This window comes from Centropristis striata, chromosome 3, assembly GCF_030273125.1.
Source record: "Centropristis striata isolate RG_2023a ecotype Rhode Island chromosome 3, C.striata_1.0, whole genome shotgun sequence".
In the NCBI taxonomy this organism is placed as follows: Eukaryota; Metazoa; Chordata; class Actinopteri; order Perciformes; family Serranidae; genus Centropristis; species Centropristis striata.
The window spans coordinates 15,603,361-15,624,458 of NC_081519.1; the positions used below are offsets into that span (position 1 = coordinate 15,603,361).

The 21,098-nt window shown below is 36.6% G+C and overlaps 1 protein-coding gene across 2 annotated transcripts; it reads right to left on the reverse strand.

The window, feature by feature from the left end:
* Positions 1-872: 872 nt before the first annotated feature.
* idh3b (isocitrate dehydrogenase (NAD(+)) 3 non-catalytic subunit beta) lies at positions 873-19,458 on the reverse strand. Of its 2 annotated transcripts, none has more exons than XM_059328590.1 (11): positions 19,345-19,458; positions 16,078-16,251; positions 15,776-15,896; positions 15,614-15,674; positions 14,203-14,335; positions 11,359-11,492; positions 10,395-10,497; positions 10,143-10,289; positions 9,180-9,274; positions 6,530-6,590; positions 873-1,412 (listed from the first exon to the last, which is right to left on the reverse strand). In XM_059328590.1, exons 1-11 carry the CDS (start codon positions 19,384-19,386, stop codon positions 1,335-1,337), a joined length of 1,149 nt encoding a protein of 382 aa, XP_059184573.1. In that variant the 5' UTR covers positions 19,387-19,458; the 3' UTR covers positions 873-1,334. The 2 variants fall into 2 exon arrangements, with proteins under 2 accessions (XP_059184573.1, XP_059184572.1); XM_059328589.1 differs by lacking the exon at positions 873-1,412 and adding an exon at positions 4,349-5,080.
* Positions 19,459-21,098: the final 1,640 nt, after the last annotated feature.

Here is a 21,098-nt window from a genome sequence, read left to right on the forward strand (position 1 = left end):
TGAGAGGTAATGCGTGCTGACTGAACCACCAGCAGCCTATCATGGCTCAATGTTGAAAAGAGGCTGGCCTCATGCACAGAGACATTTCTGAGCAACACATTAACAACACACAGACCTGAGTTCATGAGATAAAATAGTTTTTTGTAATACTGTGCATAAACATAACACCAGGAAGGCAGACAAGGGTGATATTGTGAAAGCTCATCCAAGAACTAATTCTCTGAAAAGAACAGTGCTTTATAGAGCGAGTAATATATGGAATGATTTACCACTTGATATCCGTCAAGAAAAAAGCTAAATATCCTTCAAAAAGAAATTAAAGATGTACTTTGTCAGTGGTTAATGTTAGGTGTTGGGCTTATTATATTTTTTGGGGGGGTTTAATTATTTTTTTTTGTTTATTTTGGTTGAAAGGACGCTCCTCTATATAGAAGCGATGTTTGCCTGGTTCATGATGTCCAGGATTACAATCAATGATACTGGTTAAAGCTGTATTGGTTTTTTTTGTATTTTATTTGTTTTCTGATCAAATGCATTTGACCAATTATTCCTAAACATTTAATCCAAATGGCTATAATTCAATGGTTTGATTTTACAAACTGTCTTTTAAATTTGTGCTGCATTTTGTAATGAACTTTTGTGCTGCACTTTTCTAATGTATTTTGTAATGTATTTTTACTGTTAAAGTTGTTGTAGGACTGTTGAGTATTACTTGTTGGAATGTTTTGACCCCAGGAAGACTAGCGAACTGCCATGGCACAAGCTAATGGGGATCCTTTAATAAAACATAAAAAAAAAAAAACAGCCACGAAAAACACTAAATACTACATCAGCCTTCTATTAACATTCACGCAAGGATTTAGCACACAACATATCTTATCTCATTTATTATTCACATCTCATCATAAATGAAGAAGCAACAAAGCTAAACACTTGAAGTTAATAAATAATATGAAAGATACACATCATGTTTGAACTGCTGGTTAATGTCCTGACATCAAACCATTAAGTAGAAAGTACAGGATCTTGCCAGGGAACAGAATATGAAAGGATAATGTGTAGCAGCATGAGAACATATTTTGTGCCGATTATAAGACTTTGCATGTCCAACTTAACACGAATGTCATAGTTAATGTGTTACGCTCAACTGCAAACAAGTTTGTGGATATTATAGCAGAGCATTTTATCTGCATTTCACTGTGAAAATGCGTGCAAACTGTCGCTGTATGCGACATTCTGTATGCATACAATCAGCCAAGAGGTCAGTTTAAACAGGATGTAAATAAAAAAGCGTGTGCGTGTCTCAGCAGCTGACAGATTTGCAAATACAGCTCTTACACTGCCAGGTTAGCAATGACAGCCTGGGTGAACTCATCGCTTGTGGCGTAGCCCCCCAGGTCTCCGGTGCGCACCTGTTGCAAACATAAGGACAGATTGTTACTATATGCACAGCTGCAGCAGCACATGTCCACATACAGTATCACAGCCTGCGTGTTAGAGAGCCTTTAAAAACTGCACTCACAGAATACACAATTAGTGTTTTCAGCAAGCTAATACAAAGACGTGTTTTCTTCATTTTCTCACATTTTTGTTTTTACCATTACCTGAGGCTGAGAATTCAAATATATACACTACCGGTCAAAAGTTTTAGAACACCCCAATTTTAATTTTAATCCAGTTTTTTATTGAAATTCAAGCAGTTCAAGTCAAATGAACAGCTTGAAAGGGTACAAAGGTAAGTGGTGAACTGCCAGAGGTAAATAAAAAAAGGTAAGCTTAACCAAAACTGAAAAATAATGTACATTTCAGAATTATACAAGTAGGCCTTTTTCAGGGAACAAGAAATGGGTTAACAACTTAACTCTATGGAGTCTTGGGCTATTTTGTCCATTTTTTTTTTTTTTTTACTTTCAAAACACTATCATGCTCAATAAAGAATTTTAAATGTTGCAAATGTGCATTCATTTCAGACTACACTGAGACATTAAACTGCATCATTTTCAATTAAATTCTGGAAAAGTTGGTGTGTTCTAAAACTTTTGACCAGTAGTGTATACCAGTCATACATTTACAGCATCAACACTTTTCAGTGTAAACAATAAACTGCAAGCCTTTCTTCTTTCTCCTTGGTCTTGTTTTATTTGTGGGGTTGTGTACTAGTTAAGGGATGTTATATGTAGAATTAAAAAAATCTATGAGAAAACACGCCTCTAGTCTTATCTACGAATTAGTATTTATATATAGTTACACCATTCAGTCCAACATTCACTTATGAGAAGACAGAATGTTAAATATTCAATGTGACATCAGATGTGCGACAAGCTTTAACCCATAAGAACCCATGTAACAAACACTTGTGCATTTTTGAATCATTTTCGTGTCTTTGTAAGTCATTTTGTGTCTTTTTTGGTCATTTGTGTCATTTTGTGTCTGTTGTTGTGTCTTTTTTAGTTATTTTGTGTCTTTTGTTGGTCATTTTGTAATTTTGTGTCTTTTTTAGTCATTTGTGTCTTTTTAAGTCTTTGTGCGTCTGTTGTTGTCTTTTTTTGTTATTTTGTTTCTTTTGTTGGTCATTTTGTGTCTTCCTTAGGTTTTTTTTGGTTATTCTGTCTTCTCATTTTGTGTCTTTTTTGGTGATTTTGTGTCTTTTTTGTGTCTTTTTAAAGTAATTTAGTGGTTTTTTTTTGTAATTTTGTGTCTTTTTTTAGTAATTTATTTTTTTCTGTCATTTTGTGTCTTTTTTTGTTGTTGTAATTTTGGTCATTTTGATACTGCCTCCAGTTTGAGACCCCTGTTCAAGAAGATTTAAAGTGTTTGTTACACGGGTGTCACCGTGGGTTCTTATGGGTTAATATGCAGGTATGAAATCTCCATAAAGGATTCTTGATCCTTAAAAAAAAAAAAAAACTCTGTTCACACTGGTGGCACACATTCTCAAGAAATTTCAAAAAATAACATTGAACCAAAATGTCAAAACAGGAATGGAGTGAACAATACATCACTTTATCTTTTATTACTCGTGGTTAACAACTTGTGAAATCTTTATTTTTGGCAGTGAGACGAAAAGGTTACCTGCTGAAGTGGTGATTTAAATAAAGGTTTACATTCTTACAGCATTAGTGGCATGAAAAGTGATGTGGTAACAAACAGCACCATCTAATACAAAAACAATACTTTGGAATGATACTTTATCATTATTATAAATTATATCTACTCATTTAACTTTTTTATCACGACTAAAACGTGACCTGTAATAATAAGTTGTGCACTGCTCCACTTATGACAAAATATAGGACCATCAAATGAGATTTTGTGTGAATAATAAAGTGTAGAATTATTTTAAAAATCCCATTTTATTGCAACACCTACATTTACATTTACATTTAGTCATTTAGCAGACGCTTTTATCCAAAGCGACTTACAGGAAGAGTAAAAGCAAACAATCAAGGTATAGTGCAATAAGAGCTATTAGTGCTAGTGACAATTCTTTGAGGAGAAGTTAACACCTGGAAGTTATTTCATAGTCAACAGAATACATGACAGTATTTTTGATATCTTAAAATGTTGAAAATATCAACTGTTTTAAGGGATGAACCCATCAGACATTTTTAGTCCTGACACTAAGACCTGGGCCAATCCCAGTACCGATCCAAAACCAGTGTTTAATTAAAAATCTGTATGTTAAAGTGACTGGGATCATTGTTTTATGTGTAAGGCAACATCAGGATTGTCTTAAACATTGATTTCATTACTTTGTAAAATTAATCTAACAAATAAATACATACAGTACAGGCCAAAAGTTTGGACACACCCATCTCATTCAATGCGTTTTTCTTTATTTTCATGACTATTTACATTGTAGATTCTCACTGAAGGCATCAAAACTATGAATGAACACATGTGGAATTATGTACTTAACAAAAAAAGTGTGAAATAACTGAAAACATGTCTTGTATTTTTAGATTCCTCAAAGTAACCACCCTTTGCTTACTAGAATATAAGACATGTTTTCAGTTATTTCACACTTTTTTGTTAAGTACATAATTCCACATGTGTTCATTCATAGTTTTGATGAATCTACAATGTCAATAGTCATGAAAATAAAGGAAACGCATTGAATGAGAAGGTGTGTCCAAACTTTTGGCCTGTACTGTAGATCCAAATCTTCTGAATTGTTATTACAATAAAGAATTAATAGATTGGCTTGAGTCAGTATCAGCCCCATATTTGATATCAGTATCAGTACCTCCCTTAGAATTTTTGCATTAAGATGGAGTTGTGTTTGCCATACAGTAACATGCTGCACAACAATTCAGATGTGTTTTTTATAGAGTTTAGTTTCAAGCAATTCATTAGCACAACAGAGTTTTATTAAAAACATTAACACATTTATAGGTCAGGAGATTTACGGTATTAACGGATCATGATGTAGCAGTGTTATCATACTGTATGTTCAGTTACAGTAGCAGTCAGCCTGGTTCAGTTAAAGGTGGTGAGGATATCAGAAAATGAGATAAAAGCCAGCTATATTGGTATGAAGTGTGAGGCTGAAGCAGATTAGCCGACAAACTGTTGATAAAGGCAGTGTGGTTGCTTTACAGATAGTTTCTAACAGTGTGTGGTAGCAGGGAGGTAGTCTGTATGGCCAACAAGCACAAGGACAGTAAATAATAGGGGGACCAAAAGATGTCAGAGAATGAAAGAAAAGTAAAATGATGGACATGAACTTTGGGATAGATGGTGCAAATAAATGAAAGGAAGGCTCATGAGCTGCACATGTTTTAGTAAAGTACAACATAAAGCACAGTTGATTCCACTGGATCTATCAGCAAACCCAAAATATACCATATACATGGTGTTTGTCAAAACTGTGTGGCACAACTGTTATTTGGTAATGAAAGGGGAGGCGAGTCTTAACATGCGTCCAGGTCATGTTAAGAACAATGTCCAGATTTAAGGGAAATGTCAGTGAGGAGTTTGACGAAACATCTTAGTAAACCGGTCGGTGACGCAGGTTTTCCACAACAGCACCCACAAAGTCGCTGGTGGTACAGTAACCGCCAAGGTCTCGTGTCCGTACCTGGGACGTGCACACAGATACACACATAAACACACACACATACATACATACAGGGTATTGGGGTACAAGGAGAGGAGGTAATTGAAGGAAGGGAAGAGGGAGAGGAAGGGCACTTCAGACAACGTGCAGGCAAAATCTGCTTTCAAATGACAGGCTTTTTTTTTTTTAACCTATAAGAACCCATGGTGACATGCATGTAACAAACACTTGAAATGTTGTAGAATCTCCCATATACAGCTTTATGCTTCACCTTAACTCATTAAGTCCCTTAGCAAGACTGTGACAAGAAGTGACTTCTCCAAAATATGTGTGTGACTGGAAACAGAAATGTGAAAAAGTCGCTAATTTCAAAAAGCTTATTTTTTGTTACAAGGCTAAATTTAAACCCATTTAACAATTATAATCCGTGAATGTCCTGTATTGCGTTTAACCTGTTTTGACCATATTTCCTGAACAAATTAATATAAAACAAGTAACAAAAATATAGCTGTGTTCGTCAGAAAAAGGCAAATTTGTGTTTCTGTAAGCAGAATATCACTAACATAAATTCCATAAAAGCCCAATGTAATGTTCATGTCACATCACAGATCTTTGACATTTAGGGTCAGTATTTTATTTTTTAAAACATCAGAAATGTATTCTATGTGCTCCACTGGTCTGTGGTATATCTCTCATAATTTTCCTTCAAGGATAAATAGGTCTGGGTTCTTATGGGTTAAAGTGACATTTTCTCACATTCACATAGTTGCTTCAATTATAATGCTTAACCAACTGAAAGAAGAGCTTTTGCCACCGCTTTTTAGATGAGTAATCAAAGAGAAAAATTAAAATCTTTCATGAAGTTGTTGCTAAAAATGACCCGTTAGAGCTGAATCAATCATGCATTTTAGGAACTGAAGTTGAATGACTCATGTTGCTGTTTGAGTCAGTTTATGTTAGTGTTAACATGGACCAGGAGCAAAAGAGTTATGCAGCTATGCAGATATGTGCAGAAGGTAAGAAGCATATAAACAGTCTCACAAGTCAGTTATCAAAGGCTCTCTAACACACCAAAGTATAATTTGCAGGTTGTTAAATACAGACATTTGTGGGGCAAGAACTGTTACATTACACAATGTGCTGCTGTTTTTGCTCAAATACGACTGATTTATGGGAAAAAGCTTTTTCAATTTATGCTGTATTTCAAATTTCTTCAGCGTCTGCAGCATTTTGACAACGAACATATGAGATTACAGTTTGTGACCCACAAGTCCTGTCGGCTTCACGTTCCTGAAGCAGAACCAGCTCTTCCATTTTGCACTGCTGGTATTAATGGAAAACGCTTCCTTGGCGTGTTAATACGGTTAGTGTTGTCAGGGCAGGCGTCTCCACATCCACAGCCTGAATGCACCAGTGGGCACACTAGGTAGAATTAACAACACACTGACACACACACTGACACACACTTACCTTGCCCTGTTTGATGACCCTCTTGACAGCATCTGACACCATGTGGGAGTGATATTCCAGGCTGCAACACAATCAAGTGACAAGTAAGAGGTGGCCTGAACTTTCTTATACACTAGTCAACTTTTAAACAAACAAGGAGCTAAGGCAGTTTTCTAAAGTTTGAGGGGTATGGAGCAGGCCAAAACCAATGATGCAAGGATGTGATGCGCAATGTAGGCAGGGGGAGTGGGTGCACAGACTTCATCTGTGTAGCATGTGGTTGCATGCCAGAATGTGTGAGTTTTGCCAAGTGTTATGACTGTGGTCATTTTATAGTTATTTTCTAGCAAACTGCATTTGTATGTGTGCCCTGTGTTTTTGTTTTCCTTTTTATATGCAGATTGGAGTGTGCCGTAGCCACGGTGCGATTGGTGGAGAGGTTCCACGCCTGGGCTGTGATTGGCTGCAGCCGGAACCACCTGGTTTAAATGGAGCCAAGATGGCGGCCGTCGGTGGCAGCAGGCTTTTTCCTCATCCTCCTCTTCTCCCAACCGGTTCACACCTTTTGAGTTAACTTGTGGTTTTGGACTTAATTCCCTTGTTTTGAGCAGTAAGGGTGGGTTGCCAGGTTTTGTTTCTCGTTTTCTCTTGTTTAAGTAGGTAGGGAGGTAAGATTTTGTATCTTTTGGTTTTTCAGGTAAATTTCTTATTTTTTAAGATAGAATTGTTTTGTTTGTTATTTTGGCTTTAGTTTACCCCTAAGTTGAAGAATATTTGTATTTACCTAAGTTCTCTTTGTAAATAAATATTTACCCATTCTTCAAACTTATCTTTGTTTGTGGCTACTTGGGAGATGGGGAAGATGGGGCCTTTTCATGTTGTGCTCTAGGCCCCCTAGACTGGGGCATAACACAAGTGATAACACAGTTAGTTATGCAGGATTTGGAAGCCATGTATTACTTTTTACTTGATATATTTAATCAATTAAATATAAATTAAAGTTGCTTGTAAATTATTTCCATTTAGAGTAAAATTATTGGCTAGGCTACCATGTGATTGAGAGGTTTATACCACAGTGCAATGTGTGTTTTTGTCTTTGAACTTTTCCCCTTTCACAGTGTACATTTACTTCATTGTTAACTGACATTTTGGTGGCTTAGAAATGTCTTATTTAGCATTTGGTTGGACTAAACTATGCTCTAAAGATCCAGCTGTTCATTTAGATGATCGACCAGCTAGCTAGCTAGCATTAGCTAGCTGACATAGCATCATTGATGCTTGTGATCCAATCTGTTCTGGTTACAAAAAAACAAGTTGCTAACAGCCAAAATGCCGCACTCAAAGTTTCAAAACTGGAATCCACAAACCAATCGGTGGTGTCCACTATACTGCACATCCACTATTAGTATACTGTAGCATTGTCCTGGTACAATGAGGTATTTATTAAATTAAATTGTTTACAGAGGTATTTTTTTGAATACAAATAATCTATATTTAAAAGAGATCATTCCCTTAATGATAATAATTATTTTTATACAGTATATTAGTGTGACCAAGCGTCCTCTTTTGCCCGGACATATCCACTTTTTACGTCCTGTCCGGGGCGTCCGGCCGGGTTTTATAAATTCACGAAAATGTCCGGTGTTCACTGTTTTTCATAGGACCAGTACACGTGCACGTAAATTGACCGGCGCTTTGCACACAATTTTGCGAGACGTAATTACCAAGAGGCTGCCTAGTGGACGGGTCAGCGCCGCGCACACACAGAGAGAGAGACAGAGAGCAGAGCAGACAGAGGGCAGATCGAACAGCGGAGCAACATCGCACGGGAAATGCCGAAGCGTAAGTGCAGCTTCACAGATGAACTGCAAAAAAATTTTCCGACGTACCGTCCCAGTCGGGACAGGTGAGAGGCTGAGTGCACCGTGTGCAAAGCTGGCACATATGTCTCAGTGTCTAATAAAGGTGCTGGAGATCTCAAAGCTCAAAGACAACTAAAGATGAAAAGTATAGATCCTTTTTGTTTGTTGAGTTAGGATCTTTGTGAGACTCTTCTATTATTTATCTTATTGCAGTTATTAAGAGATATATTGTTGAAGCTAGATTTTCTAACAGAAGACTTCATATTTAGAACATTATTTCATATTATTTATTAATTTGTTTGAAAAGAGTCTACGAGAGCTATTATTTTGTCACAAGTTTTTACAGATTTCATTTTATTTTATTACAGAAGTTAATTTTGCACCACTGAAGCATAATAAAGCATGTTCATCAACCTCTGAGAAGCCTGTCTGAATTTGTGTCTCAAGGCCGTGCCGATTGTCCTCTTTTTAGGAAATCAAAATATGGTCACCCTACAGTATATGTAGTTTTTACCTGTTGGAGGGCAACATAACAGTATGTAGAGAACAAAAAAGCTCTATGAAAATCTCAATTGAGCCGCGCGATGCCCACAATGTCCTTGGCTTCCGCGCTCAGTGTAACAGCTAAAGTTGATTATAATGAACAAGCTCTGTTGTAGGCTTGATGCAGCAGATGTGATGAGCCATGTCCCTGTGTCATGCATTTCAGTGTGTAATGTGGTGTACCTCTTACAGTGAAACTGTTTACTTGTCACATTAAATCATACAAAAAAGGTACAGTTCGAGGTAAAAGTAACAACAAGACTCACTTGAGGTGCTTGAGCATGTTAGCAGCACTGAGCAGCATGGCTGTGGGGTTGGCGATGTTCCTTCCTACAGCTTGTGCAAAGGGGTGGCGTGCACCCTGAAAGAGAGAAGAGACAGGGGATCAAGAAGTCCTCTCCATCACCAAGTACAAGGGAAAGGTTGAGTTAAATAAATAGTAAAAATACATCAACAGCCATTCTTGTCCTCGAAGTGCACCATTAATATTTTCTACCATGTAGTGTCATCTAAAGCAGTAGTTCTCAACCTTGGGGTCGGGACCCCAATTGGGGTTGAGAGATGATTTCTGGGGGTCGCCAAATCATTTTGGAAGTCAGCTCTGTCTCCACTGTGTTAAAGTGTTCGTGTGTTAATGTGTTTTAGTCTTTTTGGTCATTTCATGTCTTTTTTTGGTCATTTTGGGTTTTTTTTGGTCATTTTGTGTCTTTTTTTTGTAATTTTGTGTCTTTTTTTGTAATTTTGTGTCTTTTCTTGGTCATTTTGTGTCTTTTTTTGTCATTTTGTGTCTTTTTTTGTCATTTTGTGTCTTTTTTTGGTCATTTTGTGTCTTCTTTGGTCATTTTGTTTCCTTTTTTGGTCATTTGTCTTTTTTGGTCATTTTGTGTCTCTTTTGGTCATTTTGTGGTCAATTGTGTCTTTTTTTAGTCATTTTGTATTTTTTTGGTCATTTTGTTTCTTTTCTGCGTCATTTTTTGGTCATTTTGTGTCCTTTTTTGGTCATTTTGTGTCTTTTTTGTCATTTTGTGTCTTTTTTTGTATGATCTGAACTGTGTGTGTGAGATTGTGTTCAGTGATCGGGGGTCACGGACAACATGCATGCTAAATTGGGGGTCGCGACTCAAAAAGGTTGAGAACTACTGTTCTAAAGTATGAAAAACAAACTCTAAACAGAGGAATCAGAATGAAACAACAATGACAACAATGAGTGGTTTTCAGTGGAAACTTACAGTCTCAAACACAGCATATTCTGCACTGTAGCTCTCCCCAGGAACGACTCCTGCTCCTCCAACCAGCCCTGCTGCCAGGTTATCAATAATGTTCCCGTACAGGTTGGGCATCACCAGCACATCAAACTGGTACGGGTTCTGGACCAGCTGCAACACAGACCATGAGAAGTTTAAAATGAGAAATGGAAAAGTAACACTTTAATGTAATCATCAAATACGTTGTTGATAAAGTCAGAATTGTACGGTATATACCTGCATGCAACAGTTATCAATGATTATGTTCTCATATTTGATTTTTGGGTACAGTTCTGCCACCTCCGCACAGCTCTGCAGAAACAGGCCATCAGCTAATTTCCTGTAATAAGACAGGAGATGAGGATAAGTGGAATTAAAAAAAGAAAATCACAACCAAAATTAACATCAGTTCAAGAATAGGAATAGTTTGGATTTTTAATGTGAAATAAATTAAAATAAGCAATATACAGACATGTAAAAATTAATTTTGGTATATTATCAGTACACTGCAAAAAAAGAAAAGTTGGGTGAACTCAAAATTTCAAGGCAACAAACTTCGATAAAATTTTAAGTTGGACAATTAAACTAAATATTTTAAGTTTTGTTTTTGAGTTTGCTCAACTCTGAATTTCTCTGGCACGATTGTAACGCCGCTATGAATGTCAGCTAATGTTGTGACCACAATTTTGAGTTAGCAGTGATACGCTAATGGCTACTCTTGTAGCTGTAACAAGCAGCGCCGCTAGCATCAGTTAGCCGCTAGCATCGGTTAGCCGCTAGCATCGGTTAGCCGCTAGCATCAGTTAGCCGCTAGCTTTCGCTAATGACCGAATATCACAACAAAGAAATAAGAGTTATCAGAACTACTGTCCCTTGTTGTGAACCCTAACTTAAAGATAGAAGTAACAACAACTCACCAACTTGTTTTTGAGCAGACAACTGGCTTCCTTTGTTGTGCTAACTTACATTATTGCCCTAAATGTCAGTAATTTATATTTCCAAGTTTTACCAAATTAAATCACTGTTTTAGGCCAAAAAATACAAGTTGGCTTTTTTGCAGTGTACATTGCCGAGCTTCCATGTCTGTACTTTGAGAGTTACCTTAAAACCCCACTTCAAAAATAATCCAAACTATCCCTTTAACAGAAGTATATGATCTTAAATAAGCAAAAAAAAAGCAAAGAGGAAGCTATATCCTTACATGATGTTGGCCTTGTGAACAGCTGTGACCTTGCTTCGTCCCTTCTTGGTGGCGTAATCGAAAGCGAATTTAGCGATGCGCCGTGACTTATCTCTGGTGATGATCTTCAAACACTCGATCACACCCGTTACACTCTACATAGCAACCAAAGGGAACATACCATGCAAAAAGAATCAAACACAAATACATTTTTCAGCTGTTCATCTCATGACCATACATTTCAAATAACGAAGCTATCTTTAATAACTTTATATACAGTATATTACTGCATGCTAGAGCTGCAACGAATATTCTACTGATCCATTAGTTGATCTAGAGAGAAATAATCGGTAATTACTTTGACAATAGATTGATTGTTCAATTTTCTATCTGAAAAACTATGGACACTTCGGACTTTCAAAAGGGACGGGATGTTATGAACAGGAAAGATTCCTCATGGTTGGGTCTTGAATCCCTATCTTGCTATCCCAGAAGGCTTAACTCCCTTTCTTTTATCAATAATATAGATCAGTTAAATCATCTCAAGAACAACATAGGCTCTGGCTCTGAATCCAGATTTACCAGCATAGATTTGGAGTATTGGTTTGATGGAGTGGGCATCTAAGGCCTGCCAAACTTTATAGACCTGTTGATCTCCGACTCTGTCAAGTCATTTGAGCAAATCGGTGATTTTTATCAGTAACTCCAAAATTGTCACTTTATAGCAGGGGTGTCAAACTCAAATACACAATGGGCCAAAATTTAAAACTTGAATAAAATTGCGGGCCAACATTGAAAAAATTAACCTTTTAATATATACCAAACATGTTTTGCTTTAACATTAAATATGGAACCAGCAACGCTTATAAACATACAATATATAACTAAATAGTGCAGACATGCAAAATCAAATTTCAAATAAAAAAACAAATAAAAAACACATCAATGTCATTCATTTATTAAATAAAAATTAAATAAAAATCGTATGCCTCTTTTCTATTTCCATCCTTCTGATTTAAATATCAAAATATAGTTTTTCAACAGGTTAATACATTTAAAAATAAAATAACAATAATAAATCTAGTATTAGCGGTACATGCGCCGTATAATACCGGCGGGTCAGCTTTTATAGTACAATAATAATATAATAATTTGGTATTGCCTCGCGGGCCAAATAGAATTACACTGCGGGCCAAATTTGGCCCGCGGGCCAGAGTTTGACACCCCTGCTTTATAGGGTCTTTCTTGAGGACAAGCGTGATCCCCATGACACTGTCAGAGCTGGAAAACACTATAGTTTGGCCAAATCTCCAAAGGACTGATTTCCAAGATCTATTCTTCGCTACTTTACTCTGATTCTTCAGGCTCTCTGAAGCTGTTGTGGGAGCGCGACCTGGAGGTGACATTTAATTCTGTAGACTGGGATAAGATATGCAAACTTTTGTTATAAATATAATATACACAAAGGTACATTTATCCACTTGTTTTGGTCATGTGACTACATCCAGACTTTCTGGAAGGTGGTTCACTCTGCAATCCAGGAGGTTTTTATTACTTAATCATGCTCCAGACAATTTCTTAGGCACGGATACCAAATCTCTGTTGATAAAGCTTTTGTTTTTGGCTAAAAAATGTATCTTGCTGCAGTGGTCAACTCTCCAGATCCCTACAGTTGACATTGTGGATATCACAGATTTCTGCTCTTATTCCTCTGGAGAAGCTGACTCATGACCTTAATCACAAATCGGACAAGTTCTGGAGAATCCGGGAACCATTGCATTCCTTTTTACAGAAGCTATAACTCTTCATTTGTCCCTGGAAGACGAGGACTGTCTGCCCTTTCATTTATTTTACGTACAGTACAGGCCAAAAGTTTGGACACACCTTCTCATTCAATGCGTTTCCTTTATTTTCATGACTATTTACATTGTAGATTCATCAAAACTATTAATGAACACATGTGGAATTATGTACTTAACAAAAAAAGTGTGAAATAACTGAAAACATGTCTTATATTTTAGATTCCTCAAAGTAGCCACCCTTTGCTTACTAGAATATAAGACATGTTTTCAGTTATTTCACACTTTTTTTGTTAAGTACATAATTCCACATGTGTTCATTCATAGTTTTGATGCCTTCAGTGAGAATCTACAATGTAAATAGTCATGAAAATAAAGAAAAACGCATTGAATGAGAAGGTGTGTGTCCAAACTTTTGGCCTGTACTGTATGTGCTCTTCGTTTACCTGTCTCCTGTCGTCTTTTTATTTACTTACTTATTTTATGTATAAATAGAAATATATAGTGCATCGCTCACTGTTAGTTTGGGGCGAGATTTCTTTTGTTTGTTTGCTTTGTTGTCTGGTTTGTTTTTGTTTTTCTAACGTTTGTGCTTATAAAAATGAAAAACCAATAATAAGAGTATTTAAAAAAAGGGATGGGATGGACATATTTTACTATTTTCTGACATTTTCGGAGATCAAATAAGTGAAAATAGTCGTCACTTGTAGCCTTACTACATTCTGTTAGGCTTGTAGTTAATTAAAAATAAGCTGTAAATGGTCACACTACCAACAAGCTTTAATAATAAACTGTGTCTACACAACCACTAGAGAGTCATTATGTGAGTAGTAATGCACTGTGCCCCCCCCCAGTGAGTGAAAAATCTGAATTAAAGCCACACAGTAAACCATTTCAGCACCTTTTCAGAGTGATTCATCTTATTTTAATATCCGGTTTAATGGTAGCCAAATCTCTGTGCGCTCAAGGGAAATCTCTGTCTTCATAGGAAAAAAACATTTCCTTTTCATGTGGGTTTCAAACCACTGTTAATCTTCTGAACACAGTGAAGAGGAGTATTGTTTACCTCATGCTCCAGGGAGCTGTACTCCCCCTCAGTCTGCTCGCGGATGATGACCAGGTCCAGGTTGTTGTGGCGAGTGCTGTAGCCCGGCAGGCTGTTCACATGAACCACATTAGCAAACAGGTCCAGTTTACGCCTGGGGAATGAACAAAGTGGAGTTTTAGTTTTTTGTAACAACAGAATGAAACACAAAATACACACATTGTTACGTGTCAGACAGCAATGTGTGTGTTTTTGTATTTCTCCTGCCTCCTTTTCCTGTGTTTTCAGGTGATTCCTGTCAGTGATTGGGATGACAACCTGCAGGTGATTACTGATGAGCTGCTACCTGTGGAACCAGGCTGTGCTGTCTATTGGCTCCCTGCATCCCCAGCTGGCCAATCACAATGGAAGAGACCCTTTTAAATGGAGGACATCTTGGGCCTTCATTCTCTCTTGGTTTTTCGATGCATTTGCTGACTTTGATTGAGAAAATTGGTTTGTGTGGTGGGAGGTTGGGACTAGGTAAGTTTGGGGTACCCTGTACATTTTTGCATCACGTAGATTATTCTCTGTTACTCCATTAGGTTATTGGTTGTGCCACCCCTGTATTGTTTTGAAAGCCTTTTTGTAGATAAGTTAGTTAGGCCTTTTGTTTGTTTGTTTGTTTTTCTTCAGAGCTAGTTTAGATAGGCCTTGTTTTGTTATATTTGTTTCACCTTTCTTTTGGCACAATCACTTGTCTCATCCTCCCCCACCTTAGTGTGTCTTTGTTTGGTTATTATAAAATAAATCATCATTTGTTCACATCACTTTTGACTTTGTTTAATTTTCTGATTGTTATGTTATTGTCTGCTGACTGGGTTAAGTCAGTGGACGTAACACACATTAAAAACAAATAATTTTAACAATAATCAGAGGGTATTGCTGAGAATCTTTCTTCTAATTGCTAAGAAGATGATTACAATCTCCTGGCTGAGACCGCAGCCCCCCACAGTAGCACAATGGAGAGAGAAAGTTAAGGATGTTTACTATATGGAAAATATAACCGCAAGGTTACACTTGAAAACTGATGTATTCCTGACTAAATGGTCCCCAATTACCGACTTTTGATCTGATTGATGTGTTCTATATGTGTGTGTTTTGCTTTTGTTTGATTTATTTATTCTTTAACTATTTTATTTTTTCCTCCCTCGCCATTCAAATATGAATAATGAATGTTTGTACACTGTATGTTAATTTTCTCGCTTAATGAGCACCACTGCCAACTTTCAAATACGGACTCTGTCTGGATATTGTTGGGATGCCAAACTCCATGGACTACCTCTACCCCATGTACACCTGTGCTGTTTCTTTGAATTTGTGAATGTATGACTGCACCTGGAAAAAAGGCAATAAAAAGTTCAAAATAAAATAATTTGCTTTCTGCTTTTACCTCAGCCTCATTTCATAGGAAGCCAGCTCCCCTTTGAATTCCATTGGTGTGTGAATCTTTCCTGAATAACAAAGCATGTCATGAACATACATGTTAGGTCATATTCATTGTTATTAAATGGAGGTGAACTACGATAGGAGAGATAGAAATAAGTGAGGCTACCTTTCATTGCCACTTTGTTGTTCTTCATAGATGTTAAGACTTGTTCCAACTTCTCGTCACTGGCCATGTTCTGCACCTCGCTCAGGTGAAACTCCTCAAATTCTACCGGGACATCTCCAGCCTGGAGACAAGAGGAAAAGAAGTCTACTTTAGAATAAGCTCCTCATAAAAATATTAAAAATGCATGCCATCAGCTTATATAAAAACAGAATAAGTGATAAATAACAGTGTTAAATATAGCTGTAGTGCACCATGATATGTTTTCTAAAAGGATATTCCACCTCTGTTATTGTAAAATGTACCTTGAACACCTCCTTGACAGCAGTCATGAGTTCAGGTCCCACTCCGTCCCCTGGCACCATTGTGACCTTAAAGGTAGCATCAGCACGAGCTGGGGGGGCTTCTGGGCCACAGAGAGCAGCAGACACACTCAGCTGTCGAGACGCCAGCTGCTGCCACCGGGGGCCGCTCAGGCCCTGAGGACGGACAAGAGGACACAGTCACAACAAGTGCAGTTAGCAGCTTGATCTAGACCAGGGGTGGGCAATTCATTTTCCCAAGGGGCCACATGACCAATACCACGAAGGTTGCAGGGGCCGGACCAAAACTCTGAACTAAATTCTGCTCAATATTAATTTAATCGCTTTATAAAATACAGTAAATTATCTGGTTTTGAGCTGCTACTGATAGGAACACATGTTATGATAAGACTGTTAATGTGGAGTAAATCAAATATAGCAGTAAAAAGTAGTAAATACTCCAATCACTATATCACTAGTCCATTTATTTTAAACACAACTGTAAATGTCCTTTAGTAAGCTTCCTATTTGTGTTTTTGTATTATAGAGCTTGTTTTTCATGTTTGTACATTTTCAAGGTGTTTAACAATGTTGAGGTGCTTTTATTTTGAAAAAGTGCCGTCCAGTGTGAAACGGGTGCTTTCATTTTGAAAGATAGTGACAGGAAATAACCGGTAGAACGGTTAAAACGAACGAACGGTAAATAATAACGAGAGCGTCGTAATTCATATAAAGTTGATATAAAGTATCTAAAGGCTTCTATAGTGACTGACAGGACACAAGGTTTGTTAAAGTTTATTTTCTTCTGTCATATATATTAGTGGCTATATTTGCTGTCTTAACTATAGTAAAAGTGTTGTTAGCTAGTGCTAATGTTTGCTATTTTTTTCAAAATAAAAGCACTGCGGTTATATTGATTTCTAATTTCTTGGTAACCTCACACGGGCCGGACAAGGACAGCCAACGGGCCGGATGTGGCCTGCGGGCCGCCCAATGCCCAGGTCTGATCTAGACAATAAGGATATTTACTCCCCTCTCTTAAGAACAGACTGTTTTTCATTAAAATGTCTGGAAGACTACTGTAATAAAATCGTCAAATCATATTTTAGTTGCTTTTAGTGAGATTATATAAATTTAATGGATTGCGTTAAATGGGCACATGATATCTCATATTGATTGCAGGCCCCTGTATTAAATCAAATAGGTATATTGTATCATGATCAAACTTTATAACATCCTATGAGAAATTATGATTTATGGAAATAATGGATCTTTTTTTTTATGATTTTGGCATCAATGCCACATATCCGAATTGGCTGGATTTGCCAAAAACAGACATCCCTGCTGGGTTATTTTATCCATAGTTTTTCCCGAAAATGTACTAGATGAAAAAAATGCATCAATATTACAATAAACAGTTACCAACTGTTTTTCATAATGGTGCACATTTGATTAGATAATCTGGAGGTGGGCAGGGAAGGGTGTGACTTTTTTCTTTTAATCTCTCATCATCAGCCACTGAGCTGGCAGCAAAATGGGAGCTACAGGCAATAAATGAAATTAACAATTCACTTCAGCTTTTATCTGTCAAACACACAACATGCCACCTACAGCTTTAAAGTGATAATCTAGGCATCTGCACATCTCTTGGTTGCAACTAAAACAAAGTTATTACATCACAATCATTTAATATATATTTTCTGAAGTGAAGAAGCAAACGGTGGTTAGCGTCTATGAGTTATGTGCTTATGTGTGTAACTGATTTTTCACTTTTTTTTTAACCCATAAGAACCCAGACCCAGTAATCCTTAAAGGAAAATTATGGGGAATATACAACAGAACACATAGAACACATTTATGATATTTAAAAAAAAAAAGAAAAATACTAGCCCTAAATGTCAAAGATCTTTGATCCGACATATATGGTACATTTGGGCGTTTATGGAATTTATGTTTATGATATTTCTTATTTTTTAATGAATAAACTAGACACCTTTTCTGCTTCCTGTGATATCTGTACAGCACTTTGGTCAACCCCGGTTGTTTTAAATGTGCTCTATGAATAAAGTTTGACTTGACTTACAAAAACACAAATTTGCCTTTTTCTTTGCATCTCCACAACATATATAAAAATTGTGACATTAATAGTGTTGTTAGACTACAAATTCCATTTCAGATTTGTTTTAAGTAACAAAATAATAATAAATCAATAATAAGTGAATATAAATAACACTGCATCATTTGATGGCTTCTCAACAAGCTAATGTGGCTGTAGAACACTGAAAAACACACTTATGTACTTGAAAAAACATACATGAACATTACTAAAACATTTAAAATGTTTGTGACACCCGTGTCACCGTGGGTTCTTATGGGTTAAACTTTATTAAAGCAACATGATGCAATACAAGACAATACACCAACAAAACACTATTGAGATTTCTTAACAGACTTAATATATTGTTTGGTTTCATTTTCAAAGACAAGAAAGAGAGGTTTTTGGTTAACGTAACGACATTTATGGATATGCCATTTGGCTAACTGTATCATGAGATTGATGATATATATATATATATAGTATTGTTTTTCTTTTGCAAAAGGAAAGTTAGTGAAACCAAATAGTATATGTTCAAAGCACAGGGACAAATGAGGTTCAATCGAAAAAGAAATAAGGTTACAAATATCTTCCCATAATTTAGTTGAGAAAGGACAAGACCAAAATAAATGAAACATTTTCAGGGTGTCCTTCACAGAAAGAGCAGTTTAAGTCTACGTCTTTTTTAAATCGTTGTAAAAAAAAAAAAAAAAACTTTAGATGGGTATATTCTGTGAATTATCTTAAAAGATACTTCTTTAACCTTATTATTGAAGGACAGTGATGTTATCATGTCAGGGTTAGGTGAGTTAGCCAACTAGCTACTAATGCCCATTATCCACAGCCCTATCCTATTTAAACATTTCAATGATTATTATAGAAAATATCCACTGACTGCAAATATTTTATTTCTCGTTGGTCCAGCTGACAAAACCAGATGGAGCCACAGCAGCACTTTTTATTTATTTGAAGAGAGCAGGGTTAATCTAACGGTCAATCATAACGGGGCTAACAGTTAGCAACACTACACTAATGACACAAACCAGCCCGAGTTTTCTTTAACAGCTTAAGATAACATGGTGTCTGACTTTAACAAATACAGGTTGAACTAATGCCACTCCTTTCCTGCCGACTTAAATGTAACACAAGCCTGGAAACATCGTTTACACACTCACCTTGACCAATGTTGCTAAGCTCCCTCTCAAGGCGGCCGCCATCGTTACAGGATACTGGCACGAGACTCTTCTTCTGTGACGGTGCACCACTACAGTTCAACAGCGACTCCCAGTGGACTGAACAGGTATTGTAAGGCACCCCCCAATTTAACATGCATGTTGTCCGCGACCCTCGCTCACTGAACACAATCTCACAGATCACCCAAAAAAGAAACAAAATGACCAAAAAAGAGACAAAATGACTGAAAAAAGACACAAAATGACCAAAAAAGACATAAAATTACCAAAAAAAGACACAAAATGACCAAAAAAAGACACAAAATGCCCAAAAAAGGCACAAATTGACCACAAAATAATAACAAAAAGACACAAAATGACCAAAAAAAGACACAAAATGACAAAAAAGACACAAAATGACAACAAAAGACACACAAAATGACCAAAAAGACTAAAACACATTAACACATGAACACTTTAACACAGTGGAGACAGAGCTGACTTCCAAAATGATTTGGCGACCCCCAGAAATCATCTCGCGACCCCAAGGTTGAGAACCGCTGTTGTAAGGCACCGGGGACTGTCTAGCTCCAGGACACTTGACAGACCAGAAGACCTAAATATCGTCACAGTAAAATAATCGCCTTTTACCAGCAAATGATTGCACTATATTTTATTTACATTTAAGACAACATCCCAACTTTTGGAATCTGGGTTTAAGGATTCATTTATTGTTGGTTATGCTCTTTTCATTGGATTTGTTGACACAGTATAGCACCAGACTTACATATCTTAAAAATTTTGTTATAGTCAGTGTTGTAAGACCAAAAATGTCTGATAGAATTATTAGTGTTATTTGTAACCTGACAGTAACAGCACATTCCATGTATATCCTTACAATTATATTGGTTACCTTTCCATGTGAAGATCTTTTTGTTCCCTACAAGAACACTTGGGACTGTATCACTTTTTTTTTAAGTCTTGCATTTGAAAGATCCATTCATGTTTTGATATTGAGAACTGTATTCTCTTATATATCGTCACACTGTTAAAATAATCAAGTCATTTTTTGTCAAAATTGTTGTTGTTTTTTTGCCTAAATCATCTCCTCATAGCCACCTATGGTAAAATCGCCTCCATCCTCAGTTGATCAGATCATGTGATTTTACCCCTTTAAGATAATGGCCTATGTCAAGTGCGTGACTTAAGCGGATTTATCATGCCTAAGTCAAAACAAAATGTGACTTAGGCAATTTTTTGAACATGCCTTTGTGACTTAAGCGAGATATGGTAACACTTTATTTTGAAGATGTCTACATACGAGTGACATGAGCGTGTCATTAACATGACATGGGATGTGTCATAAACATTAATGACACTTTGAAGTAACATTAATGCTCATGATACTTGTCATGTCATGTTTCTGACAGACTTGTGTGACTGTGTGACAGACTTGAGTTACATAATTTACACACAGTGTTATTACTATGCCAATTGCCATCCTTTGTTACATCCTTTTTGAGTGAAATTATCAATAAATGTCATATGTTACACTTTTGGTGAAGTGTTTTTGTGTTTCCTGCAAAACTTGGGAAAAAAAATGGGTTAGGCGATTATTTTAACAGGGTGACGATATAAAAAGTTGATCACCACTTAAGGTAAATTGGAATTAGTTATATTTTTTATATAGACAATTTAAGAAAAAAAAACACTTATGGGAAAATATATTCATTGTAGCAGGCAAATATAAGCCCTGT